The following is a 23,433-nucleotide window of genomic DNA, read 5'->3' on the forward strand; positions in this document are numbered from 1 at the left end:
GCTGTAGACGATGGATCATGTGGTGTGGTCAGGGTGAAAGCTGGAGGCATGTAGGTAGGAATAGCGGTCAGTAGGTTTCCGGTATAGGGTGGTGTTTATGTGACTATCGTTTATTAGCACTGTAGTGTCCAGGAAGTGAATCTCTTGTGTGGACTGGACCAGGCTGAGGTTGATGGTGGGATGGAAATTGTTGAAATCATGGTGGAATTCCTCAAGGGCTTCTTTTCCATGGGTCCAGATGATGAAGATGTCATCAATATAGTGCAAGTAGAGTAGGGGCGTTAGGGGACGAGAGCTAAGGAATTGTTGTTCTAAGTCAGCCATAAAAATGTTGGCATACTGTGGGGCCATGCGGGTACCCATAGCAGTGCCGCTGATCTGAAGGTATACATTGTCCCCAAATGTGAAATAGTTACGGGTAAGGACAAAGTCACAAAGTTCAGCGACCAGGTTAGCCGTGACATTATCAGGGATAGTGTTCTTGACGGCTTGTAGTCCATCTTTGTGTGGAATGTTGGTGTAGAGGGCTTCTACATCCATAGTGGCCAGGATGATGTTATCAGGAAGATCACCGATGGATTGTAGTTTCCTCAGGAAGTCAGTGGTGTCTGGAAGGTAGCTGGGAGTGCTGGTAGCGTAGGGCCTGAGGAGGGAGTCTACATAGCCAGACAATCCTGCTGTCAGAGTGCCAATGCCTGAGATGATGGGGCGCCCAGGATTTCCAGGTTTATGGATCTTAGGTAGTAGATAGAATATCCCAGGTCGGGGTTCCAGGGGTGTGTCTGTGCGGATTTGATCTTGTGCTTTTTCAGGGAGTTTCTTGAGCAAATGCTGTAGTTGCTTTTGGTAACTCTCAGTGGGATCAGAGGGTAATGGCTTGTAGAAAGTGGTGTTGGAGAGCTGCTGAGCAGCCTCTTGTTCATATTCCGACCTATTCATGATGACAACAGCACCTCCTTTGTCAGCCTTTTTGATTATGATGTCAGAGTTGTTTCTGAGGCTGTGGATGGCATTGTGTTCCGCACAGCTGAGGCTAGGGGGCAAGTGATGCTGCTTTTCCACAATTTCAGCCCGTGCACGTCGGCGGAAGCACTCTATGTAGAAGTCCAGTCTGCTGTTTCGACCTTCAGGAGGAGTCCACCTAGAATCCTTCTTTTTGTAGTGTTGGTAGGGAGGTCTCTGTGGATTAGTATGTTGTTCAGAGGTATGTTGGAAATATTCCTTAAGTCGAAGATGTTGAAAATAGGATTCTAGGTCACCACAGAACTGTATCATGTTTGTGGGGGTGGAGGGGCAGAAGGAGAGGCCCCGAGATAGGACAGCTGCTTCTGCTGGGCTGAGAGTATAGTTGGACAGGTTAACAATATTGCTGGGTGGGTTGAGGGAACCATTGCTGTGGCCCCTTGTGGCATGTAGTAGTTTAGAAAGTTTAGTGTCCTTTTTCTTTTGTAGAGAAGCAAAGTGTGTGTCGTAAATGGTTTGTCTAGTTTTAGTAAAGTCCAGCCACGAGGAAGTTTGTGTGGAAGGTTGGTTTTTTATGAGATTATCCATTTTTGAGAGCTCATTCTTAATCTTTCCCTGTTTGCTGTAGAGGATGTTGATCAGGTGGTTCTGCAGTTTCTTTGAGAGCGTGTGGCACAAGCTGTCAGCATAGTCTGTGTGGTATGTAGATTGTAATGGATTTTTTACCTTCAGTCCTTTTGGTACGATGTCCATCTGTTTGCATTTGGAAAGGAAAATGATGTCTGTCTGTATCTGTACAAGTTTTTTCATGCAGTTGGTAGATTTCCACTCCATACGGCTAAATGCAGTGCCTTGCATAATGACAGGTTTCAGAGTAACAGCCGTGTTAGTCTGTATTCGCAAAAAGAAAAGGAGTACTTGTGGCACCTTAGAGACTAACCAATTTATTTGAGCATAAGCTTTCGTGAGCAAATACTCAGCAGCAACCACATACCACACAACAGAACCACTAACCCAGGAACCTATCCTTGCAACAAAGCCCGTTGCCAATTGTGCCCACATATCTATTCAGGGGACACCATCACAGGGCCTAATCACATCAGCCACACTATCAGAGGCTCATTCACCTGCACATCCACCAATGTGATGTACGCCATCATGTGCCAGCAATGCCCCTATGCATTGTACATTGGTCAAACTGGACAGTCTCTACGTAAAAGAATAAATGGACACAAATCAGATGTCAAGAATTATAACATTCATAAACCAGTCGGAGAACACTTCAATGTCTCTGGTCACGCAATTACAGACATGAAGGTCGCTATCTTACAACAAAAAAACTTCAAATCCAGACTCCAGCGAGAAACTGCTGAATTGGAATTCATTTGCAAATTGGATACTATTAATTTAGGCTTAAATAGAGACTGGGAGTGGCTAAGTCATTATGCAAGGTAGCCTATTTCCCTTTGTTTTTTCCTACCCCTCTCCCCCCAGACATTCTTGTTAAACTCTGGATTTGTGCTGGAAATGGCCCACCTTGATTATTGTAAGGAGAGTGGTCACTTTAGATAAGCTATTACCAGCAGGAGAGTGGGTTTGTGTGTGTGGGGGTGGGGGCGGGGTGAGAAAACCTGGATTTGTGCTGGAAATGGCCCAACTTGATTATCATACACATTGTAAGGAGAGTGATCACTTTAGATAAGCTATTACCAGCAGGAGAGTGGGGTGGGGGGAGGTATTTTTTCATGCTTTGTGTGTATAAAAAGATCTTCTACACTTTCCACAGTATGCATCCAATGAAGTGAGCTGTAGCTCACAAAAGCTTATACTCAAATAAATTGGTTAGTCTCTAAGGTGCCACAAGTACTCCTTTTCTATTAGTCAATAGAATATACTTCTGAGGAAAGTGGTGGAATCCCATATCAGGGACATTTAAAATTAAACTGACAAAATTCTACAAATATACATGATAAAATAACCTCTGATTTCAAAATAGAAGGACCTCAGATTTGTTGGGGGATGGACTAAGTCACCTTATACTACCTGTCTCTAATTCCTGTGGGCCAGACTGTAAGTCACTGTGGCCCCATTGCTTCAACTGAGGTATGTCAATTTGCACTTAGCTGTGGATCTGGCCCTGTGATTCTATACATTTTTGGAGGCTATTTTTCTCCCTAACCTATCAGAGTACCATGTGTGACCTATGCAGACCTTGAGCCTACCCCTATAGAATTCAGTGGACATTTCACATTAATTTAGATGAGAACTAGATTGTGCTGTGATTCAGCAAAACTGTCGCAGCAATGGGAGTGCCACCACAAAACTGTTTAGAATATATAGGTTAGCTAAATAGAGGTCTACTAATCACTAGTGTTTCCTTTAATGGACATTGAAATTACATTTTTGATGAAGTAGATTTATTTTATAATCCAAAGCACATCATAGTGTGAAAAATGTGTATTAAAATATGTAAACTTCTATTTCTTTTAAAAAGTGTTAAAGCACATTTTAGGGTCCTTCTCCCCACAGACTACTTGATCCCTTTAAAAAAAATCCACTTCTATTGGCTTTACTCTGAATCACACTGGTTTAAAAGTTACAACTGGAGCCTCTTTTTATTACATACTGAAAAACCGAAAGGTTCAGATGGTGACAGTGAACTTGTTTGGTAATTGATATTTAATTTAACCACTTTGCTGCTGGTCTCTGCTATGGCTACTGTGGAATCAGACAGTGTTCTTTGGAGTCTTGACATTTCTCTGGAACACTAGTATTTCATAGTTGATGCATCAGTTAAATGGGGGAAGAACAGGAGAACCAGCTACATTCAGCATCAACAAAAAAGCAGTCAAATTCAGATTACTGTTACCAGTATTAATACAGATGCCACCCTACAAACTAGCATATCTTTATAAAATGGTATCTGGTGATTAATTAAAAAAGACACTCGTTGTCATCTTTTGCTCTACATACCTCTAACTCAGAATATCAATCCAGACGCTAGTAAACAGGACTTTTCCAGGAGGAGGAGACTATTGTAAAATTTGATTCAGAACTACTTAGCCACTTTCTACTCTTTTTAGGGTGTTTGGTATTGTGTGTTAGCATGACCTCTTGGGTAGGTGTAGCTGTCACATTTGACTGGCTATGGCAGAGAGAAAGAAATGTTTCTGGTGCATTAATAAAAAAGTATTCATTAAATAGTAAATAAAATAAAATATAGGAAGCTGCACTGTAATGTTCGAGTGACTTGAAAAAGGCATTGAGCCACATTCACTACTAAATTATATCCCCTGTACCCAATCTGATTTGAAATCAATGGTGTAAATTTGGCCAATTAATAACAATTTTAGGATAATGGAGGGTCTCCTACTCTGCAGTTGTGTGTTAAGAGTTAAGAGTTTAGAGTTAAGAGTTGTGTGTCCCAAGCAGGCTAGCTGTTATGCTGCAAAACTGCTGTTAGCATTACTTATCACGTATCCTATTGTTTCCAGACAAAACGAAGAGGACAAGCATAAAAGTGAATTGTGTGTGTTTGGAGGGATAGGGGGAAGAAACTGAGATTTCTTCTGCAATGCGTTTAGCATTTTGAAAGCAAAGGTTCTATCATTCCAGTCTATATTATAAATCTAACCGATTTCATCATTTCAGAGACAGAAGCTCACATCACTGCAGTGACAAACCAAATCCTCTGACACTGCAGTTTTACAAATAGGTGTGTACAATGTAGCAGTTACTGTGTTGGAAAGGAAATCCTGTCTTAAGTTGGCATGGTGCTGTGGCTGCTGCAGCATCATGCTGTCACATGGCAGGCTTGGAGCTGGGAGGAATTTATTTGGATTTTTCTCTGCACAGTAAAAGATGAGCTACTGGAGAGATGAAGCAGGTGGCCCCTGAGAAAGCATTAACTATGTCAGCCTAAGTAGCCTTCTTTGGGCAGAATGGTAAAACATACCTGGGAGCTTTATTTATGTCTGATAGACACAGCCTTGTGTAAGGGCAGTGAGAAATCACCCCAGGAGGTATTTCACGGTGGGAACTGTGCCTCAGGGAGTGCAGCATGTGCTCCCTTGTGCACCCGACCAGCTCCACTCACTGGGACATGGCCCTACCTCCTCCTGCCCCTTCCATCCCTTTAGGGAGGATAATGTGTGCAGGTGCTCTGTGAGAGAGTGTAATTGTGCTGCGTTGATGCACAACGGCACACAGTGGGAGGTGTCCTGTGGCCTCTCCGCTCCCTTGAACATTTGTTCAGCTGCCAGGCTCAAATGCCTGTTAACCTCTAAAACAGGGGTGGGGAGGAGTGGTACGTGCAAAGAAGTGAGCCCTGAACTCCTCTGGAACCAGAGGTCAAATGGTGGAGCATTCTAGGTTGCTGGATGAAGTAAGAAACAGCCTGACACTGAAAATTAGTTTTTGTCTCCCTAATTTATCACATTGGCCACTCACCTTTACCTAGTCTTTAACTTTAATGGGAGTCATGTAGCTAAAACACCATGTAACACTTTGAAACTAACCTCTAAATGACAACTTTAGGCATCACAGAAAAAAGCAAGCATTATGCTGACTAATGGAGAATCTTTTCCTCCCCTTCCCCCCCCCCCCCAAAGATACTTTCCCTGTATTTCTTAATTAACTATGAGGCACATTTTCCATAGCCAACAAAATCTACAGCGTAGATTGAATCTCGTTGGTGCTATTCCAGTGGCACAAAGGGGACGAGAATGCTATTCTAAAGAAGCAGCAAGGGATTTCCCTGTTACAGGGGAACACTTCATGGTGTAAAGCCAATATAACTGGCTTTTTGGTATTCACTCTTCCCCCTTCCATCAGGGAGGGAGCACTGACATGTGCACTCCAGCAATCTCTGGCCACCAGAATGATATACAGGGCCATTGTATATGGCATAAATTAGAGCAGTCCTGTGTCTGTTCTGAGTTGTGTCAAGATCCTAGGATCAAGGTGGATAGAAAGGTGGCTTAGAATTATCTTTGCCACACTTTCCTCAGATGTGCTGAGTGGGAGCTCAGATCATCTGAGGTTTTGCCTGCAGTTTTTTATATTTAAGTTTTTACATGGTTAGTTATACAACCTGGCTCTCAAAAACATTAACCAGTTTTATATACTCATTTAAACCCAGATTCTGCTCCAAGTGCCCAGTGCAGATTTGAAATAACTTCAGTGTTACACTGGTGTGACTGAGAAAAAAACTGTCCCTTATTCTTAAACAAAGATTTATGGGGGAGTTAAATATTAACTCCTTTTGCTCCAAAAGAAATGGAGATGAAAAACAGAAAAGTTAGGCAGTGATGAAGCCAAAATGGTGAGACACTCGAGGGGGGCTCATTTACACCAGTGTCAATCCGGAGTAACTTCACTGAAATCAATGAAGTCAATAGTCACACTAACACCAAATCAGGAATAACTCCTCTGAAGTCAGTGGAATTATTTTGATTTTACACCATGTAACTGAGAACCCTATGGAGTTATAATCGCGATAAATAATTCAAAAGCAGGCCCTTTGACTTTTGAAATTTTGTTTGCTAAGATGCACAACCTAGAAGAAAAGAATGAACCAGAGACATCTGACTTTCCCCAGGTCCTAATTCAGCATGTCAAAACCTGATGATGTGGGTAAAAGCCATAATGTAATCTTTCTTCATATCTACTTACTCATCTATTAATCTATCATATTTATCTGTATTTATACTGTGCTCTTCACCACAGCATCTGATCATCCTGAGGTGTAGAAACCATAACTGTATTGTTCAAGCTATAATTACAACTTACTGCAATCAACATAGGCTGGAAGCAAAGCTAGTTGCTGAAACTTCTTAAACAGCAGGGTCAAAATTATTTCATCCACGTCAGTCTTGATAAGCAGTAGGAAAATGGAGCAGAGAGGGTGGGTTATAGTGTGTGACAAAAGGTAAATTGTGACTGTAACCATCATGGGTTTGATTCTCTATTAGCCTGTACCTTGTGAAGCCTCTTGCACCACTGGATTTGATAGCACTTTACATCTGCTTTGCCCTGGCTTTGTACTGGAGGAGTAGTCTACACAAGGTGCAGGCTAATGGAGAATCAGGCCTCGTGTCTTTGAATTTAAGGATCTGCTCTCACAAGGGTATAAATCAGGCATTCGCTGCATTTAAATCAATAGAATTACACTGTAGTAAAGCTGGTGTAAATGAGAGGAGATTCAGACTATAGAAGTCAACAGAAAATCATTTGAAGTCTTGCTTTTCACAAGCCACTGGTTATTCTTGTTCGATTGTAAATTTTAGCTTTAACACCAGACTTGATCAGAGACAGAAGCATGATCACAAGCACTCTCTTTCTTCCCTAATCCTCATATGTCAATATAACCTTGCTTTGCCTTGACACTTTAGTGGTCCCTTGAAAGTCTGTTGCAGATTTTCTAAGGCTACCCCAATTACAACTGATAATTATTAGAGTGGATCTTTCTGAAATAGGCAAACACACTGACAGCTTCTCGAAAGAGACATTCTTCCCTGTTCAAGGTGACACCAGTCAAAAGCACTCAGCAGCTGAAGTAAATTAGAGGTGGATAAATTCACTGCCACAGGAAGGTAAGAATAGGTACTTGGGGAAACTTCACGTTTTGCCACATTTACTTACTTACACACACACTCTCTCTCTCTCTCTTTTTGATATCCCTTCTCCCTCCGATTTCATGGTTCTCACCTTGCCAACATACAGAGGATCAGTTCCAGTGTATTCTTCAAGAACAAAAAACTGGTTCCACACCCAGCTCCTCTTCATTCGCTGATGCAGCAGCAGCTTGTCCGACAGGTTATCTTCCTGGCTTTTGGCGAGTGGCCTGGCACTCCCAGACAGTGCAGGTGTAGTAAGGTCCATCAGTCCCCAAAAATATAAGGACACACCAAGTCCAAGCCAGTTCTTTGCATTGCTCATTCTCTCTGAAGTCCACATCTGTTTACCAGGGTTTTTTTAAAAGTCAAAACATCACAGCTGGGGTTTTTCAGGAAGAAAAAGTAGGTCTTTGAAACTTCCAAGAGAGACTTTGACTGGAGCAGACAGCTTTAAGGATGATGGTCTCCTGTAAAGTTAAGGAAAAGTAAGAAGTTCATGTTTTTGCCAACGTAGAGGGAGCATCTTTTTTCACAAAAGACAACTGTGCTGTAAAACATTCAATCCTCCACATAAAACTCTGATACCGGGGTATGCTTGTCCTAGACAAGGAAGACTTGTTACTTTATTAGTTGCAGCACTGCACACTCAGATGCAAACCCCACTAGGATATAGTTAGTAAGTAAGAGTTCTCTGCTTTGCTAACTTAAGTACCTGCAGGGTTCCAGTATATTATTGATCGGCTTGAGTTAATAGGTTGCACTTTAGAAATATTTATGACCAGAAGCCCCATGAAAACATTTAAAAGATGGAAATTAGTATAGATAACTCATACCTCTGTGCCAGTTGACTTTATTTTTCTGTTTAGAAACCATCTTAAATATGATGGCTATATTACAAACCTTGAATTTAATTTCTAGCAGCTGCAAATTATTTCTGACTTTCTAATTATTTCTAATTCTTTCAAACCCCTGTTGCTTGAATTCAGGCATCACACTCTGTTGCCTTCTCTCCTAGGAGCTGATTGCTGTGGCTAATGTGACATTTCTAGAATGTGAATGGTCAATTAATCATTATATAATTCACAAAAGGTTTCAGAATGCTGATGGTCACATGGCTATTGTGGGATATGTCTAAGCGAGACGAGCTAACAAATTTTTCCTCTTACGCCTAAAAGGCTCATTTAGGCAGAGGAATGCCGACCTCCATCAGAGGACACTTTCTCATCAGGCTAGGATCTTTTGTTGTCATGAAGTCAGATTAGCTGGTGACCTCACTCCAGGCCGTGGACTGTTGCAATCTTTTCTTTTGCTGTTTTCTGGGTTAAATGAGATGGCTTTGCACTTGAGTTCCTCTGTCAAAATACTCAGCACATCCTGTGGGTCTAACTATTTCTGCTGTTCTTTAGGGGAACTCTACTTTTCCACCCTCTCAGAACAAATGAACTCCTTAGCAAGTGTTTTTTCAATTGAGACACTTAACGAACACACTTAATTTCATTACTGTTATAAATTTATGGCCTTGAGGCCTACTTAATTGTTTCATCCTGAGGAAATAAAAACTGGCAGGAGATAGCTGTCAAATTCCCTTAACTGAAACCCTTCAAAGGATTAAAAATCATTAGCAATTATTTTGCACAGCTGCATAGAAAATTCTTTAAGTGGAAAGTAATATAATGTGATATTTTCAACATGAAGATATTTTCAACATGAAGTTACAAGAATGGAGTGTTGTAATATAACCGTGGCTTTTAAGGGGGTATAATAGAAACAGTATCATTATATAGTGCAACTGATGTGCATGTTGCACATTACATGAAGTGTGGCAAACAAATAAGTCCATTGCCTGAGGAGTTTACAGTCTAAAGCATAACAGGTACAATAAACAAGGCACAAAATACAACAAATATTCAATAATATAAATATATTAAAGCCAGAATGATTTACAGAATAGATGGGCCTTTATAAATTGGAGAGGGAGGGCAGTTACCGATGTTGGCATGATAAATCTCTTGGATCCAAACTCTGTCCCCAATTAAATGAATCCAATTCACTGTAAAGTCAATGGAAGTCGCACCTGTGTAACTCAAGTCAGAATTGGGCCCAGGATTGTCCTGTCCCTTTAAAAGTTTGAGCATTTCCCCTCACCCCAGTGCAAAGCCTCACTTTCATGTTAGTTTCAGTTTTGCTTCCAGAAGCATAAAGTGAGAACAGCAGACAGCTGTGTTTCTATCAGTTCCCGCTGTGTCTATTTCCTTCTCTGCTGAATCTGAATAGAACATTTGGCAATGGAAGATTTCTATCCCATGAGTGTCCAGTGCTCCCATTCCCTGAACAACAAGAGAAAGTAAACAAATAATACTGTAAAAAGGGGGGAAAGTTCACCTAGAGGCACAAGGTGATAGACTGCTGCTTTTACTGCTGAGACAATGTGGACCAGACAGCTAGAGAGGGGGAAACAGGCAATTAAAAACAGAACAAAAGAATAGGCTGCTGCCTGGAGCATCTGAAAAGAAAGCAGTGAGGGGAAATCAAGCAGCCTTCTTGGTTGACCTGGTGCAGGTAGACAAATGGACAAACAGCCTAGCCTGTGCTGAGGGTCTATAGCCAGCAGAGGGAAATCAAGTACAGCCAAAGAAAAAAATGTGTAGTCTGCAGTGTTGCCATGAATCTAGAAGAGGCAGGTCAAGCACAGATAGTGCAGTAACAGTTTTTCTGTGGCAGAGAAGACCTTCACGAGCTGCAAACTCCAACGGGAGAGCAGAGAAATGGCAACTTTTGGGGGTGTGTTGGTGAATTCGACAAACTGCAAAATGTGGTGATGTACCATGAATGTTTTGAGCAATTTGTAACCTGCAAACCACCATTCCTGCTGGATGAGTTTCAACCTTGTTGACAGTGATGGGTCCGAAGGCATATGGGCTGTTGCAGGATCTATTGTCTCCTCCTATACTCAGAACTGCCATGTAAGCTGCAATTACTGCAGCAAAGCAGGAACATATTCTCCTACCCCATGGCAGAATGATATAGGTTCCATCAGTGACATCAAAGAAGTAGAGAGCCATAGCACAGTTCGTTGCTGCTCTAAGGAAGTTGTTAGAGCATTGTCATTTGGACAAACATTGTGATGACCTGTGTGACCAATTGGTTTCTGGATTATGCAATGACCAGGTTCAGAAGAAGTTATTGACTGTATCAGCACTTAATTCAATAAGGCAGTTAACGTAGCAGTTGCAATGGAAATCTCAGAGAAGGATGCTCTGGAATTTAGTGTGAACTGAGAAGTTCATCTTGTGAATGAGCAACACAGAGGACCATGGGAATGTAAGAAATTTCCATTTGGCACAGACCATGCTGCTTAGAAGGATTGCTGGGCACATCATAGTGACTTGTATCACAATTCAACAACCAGCAACACAGAATAACCATCCATCCAAGAATAAACCTAAGGAAGGACGGAAGTTGGGAATTCATAATGTGGAAAAAGACAAGAGTTCTACTGACCAAGATCTAGCACTACATGTGTTATCAGAAGCTGGAGTCAGAGATGACATCTGGGTCACAACTTTGATTGAAGAAGTTCCTACAAGAATGGAGCTTGATACTGGAGCTGCCATCTCACTGATTTCTGCATCTACTATCACCAGACTTTGTCCACCTCCACAATTTTGAAAACTTATACTCGGTGAAAGTAGGTCCCAAAAGGGATACTCCAGGTGAAAGTTCAATTAGATGGATAATCAGTTGTTTTATCCTTGTATGTGATTGAAGGGAAGTATCTACCATTATTTGGCAGATCTTGCTTCAGAAGTTCAAGGTGAACTGGACCAAGATCAAGGCAATCACAAAAGCACCTCAAAATATTTGAAAAATACTGGACAGACACTCCAAAGTTTTTGAAAAAGAGCTTGGACAGATGAGCAACGTGCCAGTGAAGTCACTGTTCAGTCTGACAGCCAGCCAAAATATTGCAAGCCCAGAGTTGTGCTCTGAAGCCTCTGGAAGTTGATTTGGACCATTTAATGAATATTGGAGTCTTGTCACTGGTTTCACACACACAGTGGGCTATACCCATGGTACCAGTGATCAAGAAGGATGGCTCTGTTTGAATTTGTGGAGATTTCAAAGTGACTCTGAACCCAGTTTTATGGGCAGACCAACTTCCACTAGCTTATACTGAAGATTTGTCTGTTATTCTTAGTGAATGAAAATGTTTCAGTAAATTGGATTTGCTCAATGCATACCTGCAAATTGAGATGATCTGGCATCTCACAAATATCTCACAATTAACACACACAGAGATTTATTTTGTTACAACAGGGTGCCTTTTGGTATCACACTGGTACCTGCCCTGTTCCAGAAAGTGATGGATGAGATCCTGAAGGGTCGGAACGGAGTTCAATGCTATTTGAATAAGATCCTTGTTACATGAAAGGATGAAGAGGATCATCTTCAAAAGTTATGTTCATCCTGAAGACTATTTAACTACTGTGGTAAATTTCTGCTTAATCTAGCATCAGTATTGACACCTTTACTTGAACTATTATAAGCAAAGTAAAAATAGAAATGGACTGAGTCTGAGTATTCATTTAAATAAGCAAAGAAACTACTGTCATCAGTCAAAATTCTTATGCACTTTGATGATTTGCTACCATTGCAGTTGACTTGTGGTGATTCATCATATGGAGTGGATGCAGTTCTTTCCTACATTTTTGCTAATGGCATGAAGAAACCAACTGCCTTTGCATCATGAACAATCACTAAACCTGAGAACAGCTATGCACAAATAGAGCGAAAAACTCTCAGCATTATCTTCAGAATTTGTAAGTTCCATATCTATCTGTATGTCATCACCCATTACTTTCTATTTTTGGATGGAAACATGGAATTCTGTCATTAGTTGCTGCTTGTGTGCAATGATGGGCATTACTATTTTCAGCTCATTCCTATGCTAGTCAATTTCATAAAGGGACTCAGCACAGCAATGCTGATGGACTGTGATGCCTGCCACGTCCAAGCGCCCTTCAACACAAAGAAACTTCAGATGAAGTGTTCTATCTCAATTTAATGGATAGGTTACCCATCACGAACACAGATATCAACAAAGAAATTGCTAAGGATGATATGCTTTCTCTTGTGAAGGGAGAGGTACTACACGTTACGGTGCTGGATCATATGAATCCCCAGTTTACACAATTCTTATCACATCAACGTGAAATATATGTGAATTATGGTTGCATCTTATGGGGAATGCAAGTGATCATTTTGAAATAAGTTCAATCTAAAGTTTTGGAAGCTCTTCACGAAGGTCAAGTATTGTACGTATGAAGGCCAGAACCTGGAGTCATGTGTGGTGGCTGGGGATCAACAAAGATATTGAGAGGACTGTGTGTCAGCAAATTCAGCATGATCTTGGCCCAGCTGGTCTACATCCTTGGTCGTGGCCTCAGACTCCTTGCACGGGTATTCACGTGGAGTTTGCAAGACCTATAGAAGGTTATATGATTTTGGTTGTAGTCAATGCCCAATTGAAATGGCCGGAAGTTTTCAGAAGAACATCTAGTACAGCTACCAAGATGATTGGACATCTTTGTACCTTATTTAGCCAATGTGGTTTATCGTTACAGTTGATGAATGACAATGGACCTCATTTCTGTTCTAAAGAATTTCAGAAGCACCTAGCTTCAAATGAAATTCAGCACATATGCTCTGCTTCATAACACCCTGCTACAAACAGACTAGTGGAATGCTTTGTACTAACACTTAAGCACACCTTAAGAACTAACAAGTCTATTTTGAGTCATCAGCAGAAATTAGACAATTTCTGGCTTGTTTACAGGAACATACAACATGCTACTACCTAGGAGTCACTTACAACACTTTTCTTGAAGTGATCTTTGCATACCTGTAGGGATCTGTTATGTCCTGATGTTGCCTCACATGTAGCCAAATCTAAAGCTATGCAAACTGAACGATGATGTGAGACTTGGCAACATTCTTTTCAAGTCAGAAACTTAGTGTGGATTCGTAACTACAGTTCTGGAGTGAAAGGGGTACTTGGAGAATTTGTAAAATGCAAGGGATTTAGTTTTACCTCAAACAAAACATCTGATGGTATGTTATGGAAATGAAATATGAACCAGTTGCAGCCTCAACTAGAACTGGAGTCCAGGGATGTTCCAGTAGGACTGTGTTCCTCTGATTGAACCTCTTTCCATGACAACTCATAATTTTGATGACTTGTTGCGAGAAACTTTGATGTCAGATCCAGTTGATTCCATACTAGATCTAGTTGATTCCTTACAACAGACTGTTCCTGTTCAGGACACTGCCACCCCCCAGTTGCCCTATTATCCCAAGAGAGTGCGAAAACCAGTTCTGCACCTGAACTGATAAATTGTTTAATTAGCGAGTTGCTATTCCAGGTCAGAATGATCCCTTGCAATTTAAGGGTCTGTGGTAGTCCACCCCTCAATTTTTAGTTAGGTTATACAGTGTCTCATGTTAGCCATATAAATGACAATGTATATGCTTTTGTAAAGTTTTTTTTTAAAGTAGTGTGGAGGAATGTAATGTGATGTCCTGTCCTTCTACATGTTAGAGCACTTCCCACTCCCCAGTGCAAAGCCTCACTTTCATGTTTGTTTCAGTTTTGCTGTCAGAAAAATAAAGCAAGCAGAGCAGACAAACTGTGTTTGTATAAGCTCCCTCTCTGTCTAGCTCCTTCTCTGCTGGGTCCAAATACAACAGGCCCCTTCTAGGCAACATACCCCAAAAGGGTCAAAATAGTGTGTGTATGCCTACTATGATATAGAGAAGATGGGAACTCTATGTGAGAGGCAGCTGAAGTGCAGCTTGCAGTACATATATGGCCCAGAGAATTCTACAATGGAGCTGCAGTTGCCTAGTTTCTAATAAGGTGCTGTGGCCCATGGGAACCTCTAATCCCAACATGCAGTGCTCATCTGTGGCTTGGGAAGTCAGGTGGCTGCAGTCTACTTCATTTTATGTGTATGGGGTACATCTGTCTGACCCCTGGGGCCCTTAGTTGAGCACAGATAGCACAACACTATTCAATCTAACAGTTTTGTGAGAGTAGAGACTGATAAGGCCCATAGAAAGAGAAAGTGCCTTTGAAGATTTTAAGATCCAAGGTGGGGGATTTGCTAAAGAAAATTGTTGTTTCAGAATTATATTTTGTGTACATTGCACAGCCCTGCCCCAGTGTTTATAAGAACTCATCTTCTACCCATAATGAGCAGGAACCTGGACTATGAGTCATCAAAGTTTCTGCTTGAAATTTTATTTGCCTGTGATCCCATTTACTTCACAACAGCACAAATAGGTATGTTTATAGCTATAAAGAAAACAAATCATACATTATTGCCCTGACATACTGAATAGATTCCCATTATAATTAGAATGGTGTTTGTAGGTGATCTCAGAAACCATCTAACCATCCAAATCCAACACTGCCAGTTTCCTCCTAGCACTAAGTAAACCTGGCAAGGGTTGACTGCAGTCAGCCAAAGCAGTACCAGAGCACAGTTACATAATGTCATAAAATTGAAGCTGAAGCAGCTATGGGGGATTAGTGCAGGGAATCTGATCACAGTAATTCTTCCCCTATATCTGCCTATATGTGTACCAGCAGAAAGCAACAGGAAAATGAAAGGGGGAAGCAGTGAAATTCATACTGCCATGCTTTCTGTACTAATACTGCTTTTCACTCAAACATCATTGGGCTTTGCCTTCAAGTTCCATTAGAAACTCCTTTTGAAAATGTGCATCTCCACAGAACATGCATTTTCTATGGCCCCCAACAGCCATATCACAGAGAACATTTAGGATACAGTCAAAAATCCCTTTCAGAATAGTAATACTATCATCAGAAATTTTGCCATTAGGCAGAATGAATGTAAATTAATGTCTTGACTAACTGGAATGTGTTTCTAAATGTTATGCCATCCCACTCTGGACAGACTAGAGCATTATACTAGGAGCAGAAGTAAATGCTAACAGCTGTGTAAGCTTTCCCATTCTAATCCCAGGCTTTTCAATAGCTCACAACTTTCCCAAACTTTGCAAATTTGGCTGAAATTTTCCTCTCTTAGTCTCTGCAAGAATTATTAGTAATTATTATTTCGTTTAAGCAACAACAGTCCAGCTATTATGTAGCACCATTAGGGTACATGGCACTCCACTGACTTTGTCTCATTGTGATGATGCATCTAATCAGGTGTTAAGGTTAAAAGTAACCATAAGGGAGAATATACTTGGCCAACAACTTTCTTGCTATTTCTTTTTTTTATATATATATACCAGCACTAACAACAAAACGGCTCTATTAGAATGTTGAAATTTGGCAGCAAAATACACACCACTGAGAAGAGGTGCTTTTGAGTCTCCTAGTTTTGTATTATGAATTATATAATGATATGTCTTTGGAAATTGTATTTATTGCCTGTGCAGTATATTGGAATGTTTTGTTTTTCATTTTTTTAGAATTTTAAGTAATTAATTACCAATCACATAGCTAACCATTTACATAGTGCTACATATAGGGCAGCCTTTACATTAAATTAACTGGAATTTGGATCAAGCTCTTAGTGAATTTGGTGAAGATGCACAGTGAGTGAGGCTGGGTTCTGCACAAGTAACATTATAGGGATGTTTGAATTTCTTCTATTTTTAATGCTTGATTTTGGGGATAATTACAAGTTACTTAAAAGAAATCTAAACATGTTATGGTACAGAAATGCATGGTAAGGCACCCAAATGATGTTAACTCTGCCCCGTAGTGATGCCAGAGAATAAACCTATAATTATGATTAGTACATAAGTGTTTGTAGTTCCAGATTAAATTAAACTGATTTTTAAAGACACAGGGGTTTTTTTTGGTCCCCCCCCAAATTCTTTTTCCTCAAGGCACCTTCCACTGACTCAGTGGCTCTTTATGCTGTCATCACCATCTTAGCTGAGGGTATTTTGACTTCACTCCTCCTGGGAACAATGGGAGGCAGTAGTCATTTTGAAACATGGCACCTTTGTGAAGGGCAGCTGTAGCTCCAATCCCACTGAGAACAATGGGAGATGACAGGTATTTTTAAAGATGTAAGTTCTTAGAATTCTCTGTTGAAGAAAAATTACCTGTTAGTCTCTGCTGAAGGAGAAATTCTCAGCTATGAAGAAAAATGGTAAATGATGATCACTAATCCTTAGAAAAAACAACTTTCAACGTAGCCTACATACTAGATTTTAATGAGTTTAACTATATGCAAAGTTTGTGTTATTCCATTACTAAGATAATTTGGGACAAAAATATGGACTTTAGGTGATACATTTCTAAAGATAATTTTTTAAAGTAATTTTAACTCAAACAAATTATTGGATTTACTTGTAAATTTTCAAAAAAATTATTTGTGCCCAAAGAGCCAGTGTAATTTTGGGGAGGATATATTATATTCTTCATATATAGCAAAGTGATTGAATCCCTGCTTCAAATCCAAAACCAATTCCTTAACTCTGGTGCTGTGAGAGGCACTTCTCAAATATTGTTTGTGAGGTTACAGGGTGGACTACACAACACTATGAAATCTAGCACACATGTACCTAAGGTTGTGGGGTTTTTGTTTTGTTTTTTTATTAAATGTCTGACATGTCAGTGACTGATGACACAACTTTAGGATCAAATGCCATCAAGTCTCACGCTGAGTAGTACCTTGCTATGTGAGTAGCTCAAGTGAAATCAGTGAAATTACTCATGTAGTAAGGTCCTTAATATTTTCTTCCCTTAATGCAAATTGTTTTATGGACTCATGTAAGAGTCCTCAAGAGGCTTAAACATCTGAAAAGATGGAAATGACGGCTATTCTGCTTTCCACGTAGAATATATAACAGAAAATGACACTGGTCTAGTCAGGATTTTGTTGCTTAAAAAATTTAAAAACAGAATAAAGGGTTAAATCCTGCTTTCTTTGCTCATGTGAAGAGCCCCATTAAAGCCAGTGAGACTGTTTGTTTGCATGAGCATAATGAGCAGGATTTGTCTCAGAGGAGGGTTACCACCTGGCCAGCATTTGACTGGGTTGGCCGTTTTTGTTTTTTGTTGTTTTTTTTTAAAATAGATTTGCCAGGTGCCAGAAAAATAACTTAATCTGGCATTATTATCACACTACACTGGGATATCTAATGTTAAAAGTTTGTGTCCAGCTAAAGATGCTGCAGTGTTCCCACTTCCGCAGTTTAAGCGATAACAGATCAAAACTGTTGAAGGTACAGCAGCTGTCTGCCCACCAACATGCAAGGGAACCCGCCCGTGCATGTGAGAGAGGGTTTGAGTCACTTGAGACAGGCAATGTTATCTATCTTATCTGTATGTGTTATTTAGATACCATAAGTGGCTGTTGAAGGGGGGTGGGTTTGTGGAGTTGCCATGTAATTGGGGGTTGGGTTTGCAGTGGGCTTGCCTTTTTGGGGTTTGGGGGGAAGCTTTTTTTTTTTTTTTGCGCATTTCAAAGGTGGTAACCCTACCTCAAAGAGTATTTTATTTGTCAAGTAAGAAATAAATGATGCAATTTAAAAGTGTGTCTTAGAACCCAATTTGTTATCCACAGCGGACTCCCCCATGGTAATGAACTTGTCTACATCAGAACAGCTTAGATCTCTGACCCAAAGTGCTTGACAAACTCCTTTTTTGCTTGTCTTTTTGTGATGGATATCTGGTTGCCAGTTCAGTTATCTAGGCTACCTTCTTCTACTCCTGCCTCAGACACATTGTGGGAAAGTCTTTTTATTATTTTTACCAAACTGTTACAAATATGACTTTTGGCATCATTAGAACCTGTGAAGCCCTTTTTGAACCCTGTGCAACTGGTGGTCTACATCTCTTTAATCATTCCATACAACAGGGGCACAATTATACATTCTCCACCATGTTTGAAACAACTCTCGTAACTCACATTCTACAATTGAAAATTAATGTGTGTTCTATGTAGGAGCTGATGTAAAACTCCCATCTTTTTAAAATTTACATTTATGCTTTAGTTAAACTACTCCTTATTCAATATCTGTTTCAGGCGAAGATGAAAAGGGAGAGAAATATTTGTAGGAATAAACTTGTCACAAGTCTTATAAATGAACCAGCTATGTTATTTCTGTGGACAATGGTACTTCCAAAGAAAGAATACAAATATGGTTTGTATTATATAATGATGATATCGGCACCCAGAGTACTCAGTCAGGGCTAGGTGCATTGTATTAGGCACTTTACAAACATGTATATATGAAAATTCAGTGCACCAAGATCTCATTATCTAAAGCCCAAATTCTGAAAAGATTTACACACTGTTTAACTTTATGCACGTAAGTATGGTCATTGACTGCATTGGGGGTGAGCTCACTGAAGGCAATGGGACTTCTTACATGAATAAAATTAATCACATGTATAAGTCTTTGCAGGCCTGATCTTTCAGCTGAATCTGGGTGGATTGACCCTTGCACCTGTACAGAGTCCTCCTGACTTCAGTGGGCACAGGGGCTGAGCCAAGGTAATTTGTTTGCAGAATGGCGGCCTTAGAAGACAAGTGACACAGAAAAGGTGGGGGAAGAGGGATACAGTCACATTTATATTCTCTCTCTCTCTTTATAGGAATAAATACACACACACACGCGATTTTTTTTTACATATACACGCAGAAATTGTTTTCAGTAGCACTTATCCTGTATTAAGACTACATTAGTTGAAATTGATTTCCATGTGTAATGACTCTCTTTAAAGGTTACCGCCACCCACCCACCCACCCACCATTCAGCCTAAAGAAACCAAACAGCTTGGTAATGAACACAGTAGGAAGAAATTAAACTTGAGTGCAAAATGTGCTCGAAGTGAGCTGTTTGTTTGGTTCCTTAAATTTCCTGTGATATTTAAAACACAGGCTGCGGGGTAAGAGTAAATGGATTACTTTTTTTATTCTTTCCCAGCCTACTTTCAAGTCTGTCCCCTTAGTTGTTTGTAACGCTGTCTTGTAATATTTATGTGCTAGCTCCACAGAAGCTCTTACTGAACAAGGGAATAAATGGCTGCACCCCATGCTCATCATTACCAAAAGGGAGCTGGGGTGTTTACAGAGTTGCCTGCGCTGATCCCTGTTCTAGCCTAATGCTACTGTTGGGGATTATTGCTACACATTGTGCAAGTTGATATTAAACAACAAATTCCCAAGACATTTGTTAGTTTGGGAAATAGACTGGGACTGAAAATGTGCTTTTCTTTTTCTCCCCCTGCCCTTGTTTTTCCCCCCTTTTTATTAAGATCTCGATAAATACAATGAAACTTGACAATGCACCATATGGTGCTTAAGCATTAACTCAGAATACGGAGCAATGTCACAAAGTTACATCCACAGACCAGTCAACCATCTCTCTTAGGACACATCAGGGAACTCATTTTACTCAAGATTTGAAGTCCTTCAAAACTATGGAATGCCCGCAGAATGAAGAACTCCTGCAGAATGACAGAGGGAGTCCCATCATATAAATCCCAGTGGAATGCTTACAGGACCATAAACATACCAAGAAGGAAATTTACAGACAATCACAAGGTAAACATTTCCAAATGGAGGTATGCCAATGACTTACACCTACTGAGGATCTACTCCAAAATTTTTACTAAATGAGAGGTAATTGACAATGACATGCTATAATAAATAAAGATGGGCTTTTCAAAAATGCTCAATGCTGGCTGAAATGCTTCCTCTAAAGTCAACACCAATGGGAGCAAAGTTAGGCCAGTGCTTAGTATATTTGAAAACCCCAAAAATATAAAAAAAACCCAATGCCCCTATAATTAAGGCAGTGCAAGACTTCAGAATAAATTTGAATCCAGGTTTCATGATGGATTCCCATAAACCTCTTGCCCAGATTGGCAAGCCAACACCAAGAGATGTTTTGTGAACCTGATCTAGAGCTTTATAAAGCTAGACTAGAGGTCTCTGTAAACTTTCAAGAGGACCCACCCAAGCATCCCTTCTCCCCTCAGCATGACTTCCCACTCTCTTCCTGCAACTGACCCAGGACCTTTTGTGTGCTGCACTCTTCTGTGTAGGGAGAAACCTAGCAGCCTGTGATCTCCCTGCTTCCCTGCCCCCTCTTAATGTATTTAGGGCTCAGTCAGCTGGCTAGCTCTTTCATTTGCTGTGAGATCAATTATAACCTGTTTTCTACATCCACAAACAACTGCTGGGTTTTGAGCAGGTGACCTGCCTGCTCCTTCATTCAGCAGCAGTGTGTTCAAAACAGCTCCAGTTCCACAAATGGATAGTGCCTTGAATTTGAGATTTCCCAGCCGACACTGCGTGGTAACTAGGGTAACTGAAGCATTCCCCCTATTTATCAGGAATTGCATTCTGGGTGCTTCAGACCCAGAATGTGGTAAAGCTCCACCCAACAGTGAGAGATGGAGTCTTTCTCATTCCACTGCTGCCATATGGAGGGGTGAAGAGGCTGCCTGTTCCCCAGAAAGTGCCACAGAGATTGGAAGCTACACCTGTCAGCTTATCGGCAAACAACAGATGTGGAGATCAGGCTGCCTGGCTGCCAGCAATGATATGAGAAGATTGGGTTGGAGGTGTTCAGAAGAGGTCTGAAAGAAGGGGGAAAGGGAGTCTCTTGGAGGTGAGAGAACTTTCTAGTTTCATTATAATACCATTGAGTTTTGCCAGTTAGCTTGAAATTCCCAGTGGCATTTTGGCGTGCATACGACAAACTCAAAACTCCAGGTGAGAGCGAGAACATATGGATTTGAAAAACACATGTTAATTCTAAAAGGTGGGTTTTACAAGATACATAGTATGCTCCTAATCCCAGTATGCCAGAAATCCAGTCCAAGGATAAATGTAACGTCCTAAAAATTGACCCAAAGCCACCATCTCCGAACAGCTGCAGGGTGAAGACAAAGATGATCACCAGCAGATTTTTGTTTCAAACAACAAGTATTTTCTAGCCATCTGTCAAGATACATTTATTAAACATACAGTCATGTACATGCACTAACTTTTTTTAAATTAAAACATGCCCACTTACAAAGTAGGACAGGTATAGCCACCAAGCTACGGGGTAGCTGCCCATGTGGCTATCAGTATTGCAAGATTTGGAAACCCTCATCCTAATTTAAAAACTTTCTTGGATCTGACATTTGTACTGCAGGCTAATACTGACATCTATGTTATCTGGCCCTGACCTTGCTGATTGCCTCAACTCCAATACCAAGCATGAAGAAATACTGTTAACCAACAAGCTGAAGAACATTTTTGAGCCAATGTCAGGCTACTGTCTATGAAATCAAACCAGCGCAAGAAATAGAGTCTTACAGTATGTATAACTATCTGAGGTGCTATAGTGCTATCAACCTTGTTCTTATCTCCAAGCTTCAAAGTGCCTCTGGGAATACAAAATATGAGTGCATGGCCTTCACAGAAATTTTTCAGGTTAAAAGAATAAAGCAACAAGGAATAAAGACATACTGACCTCATTCTTCCCAGAACTGTTCTAATTCAGCAAAAATAACATTCCTAAACCTTGAAAAAAACCAATCTCAGATGATTTTCACATCAAACTTTAGATTTTGTTCCCCAGACTCAATTGTTAAAATCTCCACAGGAAGTGTGTGTGGTACTACCTAATTGGTCTCCCTGAATGTGACATACACCAGTAATACACTTCAAGAAGAGGATGCCATTGTCCATTCTTATTGTCCTTCATAATCTGGTATTGGGACTCCATTCCCACCTTCACAAACCACCCACAATATGCCATATTCCTATAGCTGACTTATTTTCAAGTTCATTCATCTGGATTTCTTTAAGGCACAGCAGTCTTTGCTATTTATAGTAATAAATAATATCAAGGTTGCCTTGGGCCTCCATCACTTTCGGGAAAACTGAAGACCATGCAGTTTATTATATGTGGGTCTTTCAGAAGAGACTTCAGAACCCTAGGATCTGTGTGCTCGGAGTAGGAGTTTGCTACAGTATGCGTGGCCAAAACCGTTGTGCAGTTTGGTTGTGACCCAGTTGGTTGCTGCCTTCCATCTGAGAGATGGCTGCATTTGAATATGTCTATTTTCTGTTAATAGTATATGTCATCCTGACAGACTATCTACATATAAATAATTATTATTATGATCATGACAGACTTGAGACACTTCATAGCCTTCTAATGTCTCGGGCCTTGTGTATATACTAGGAATTCAGCCACTGATGGCTAGCAACTGGTTAATATATATCAGTGCAAACCCCAGCATGGACTTGAAAGGGGAATGAATTCAATCAGTACAAAGCATGGCTTTCTTTATCTATGCTTGGGACTTGCTCAGTGCAGTTACCCCAGTTGTTGGCTACCATTGACTCACTCGAGGGTAATTCCAAATACTGGCAAGGCCTAAACCCCAAATCTTTAATGGTTTTCCCCCCAGATAAGAAACTGGAACTGAGACACTGTCAGAACTACTAAGGTGCCTGACTAGAACAGCACGAATATGGAGGGATACGGATAGCTTACAATTTCTACATGCTAAGGTGTCAGTAACTCTTTCAAGATACCCAGTTTATATTTGGAAATCCTTCTCAGGACTCCACATACATTGTCAAAAAACAACCTGGCCAAGAAAATACTTAAAAGAAAAAGAACTTAAAGACTTAAAGAAAAGCAAAACTGGGGACTGGACTAGATGACTTATTGTGGTCCCCTCCAGTCCTATGATTCTATGAAATACATCCTCACTCACTGTATTCCTCTCCACTGTATCTTCCTTGCTAGCCCATTTGCGTATCCACTGCAGCAAAAAAGATGCTTCTTT

General features: G+C 40.5%; 1 protein-coding gene across 2 annotated transcripts in view; it reads right to left on the bottom strand.

The window, feature by feature from the left end:
- CDH20 (cadherin 20) overlaps positions 1-23,433 on the bottom strand; it is a 150,645-nt gene that overhangs the window by 43,716 nt on the left and 83,496 nt on the right. For both annotated transcript variants that reach the window (XM_073332246.2, XM_078851634.1), the window contains exon 2: positions 7,672-8,047. In XM_073332246.2, coding sequence (XP_073188347.1) covers positions 7,672-7,920 — 249 coding nt within the window. In that variant the 5' untranslated portion in view covers positions 7,921-8,047. The remainder of the gene's footprint in view (positions 1-7,671; positions 8,048-23,433) is intronic.

This window comes from Lepidochelys kempii, chromosome 2 (genome assembly GCF_965140285.1).
Source record: "Lepidochelys kempii isolate rLepKem1 chromosome 2, rLepKem1.hap1, whole genome shotgun sequence".
NCBI classification, from domain to species: Eukaryota; Metazoa; Chordata; order Testudines; family Cheloniidae; genus Lepidochelys; species Lepidochelys kempii.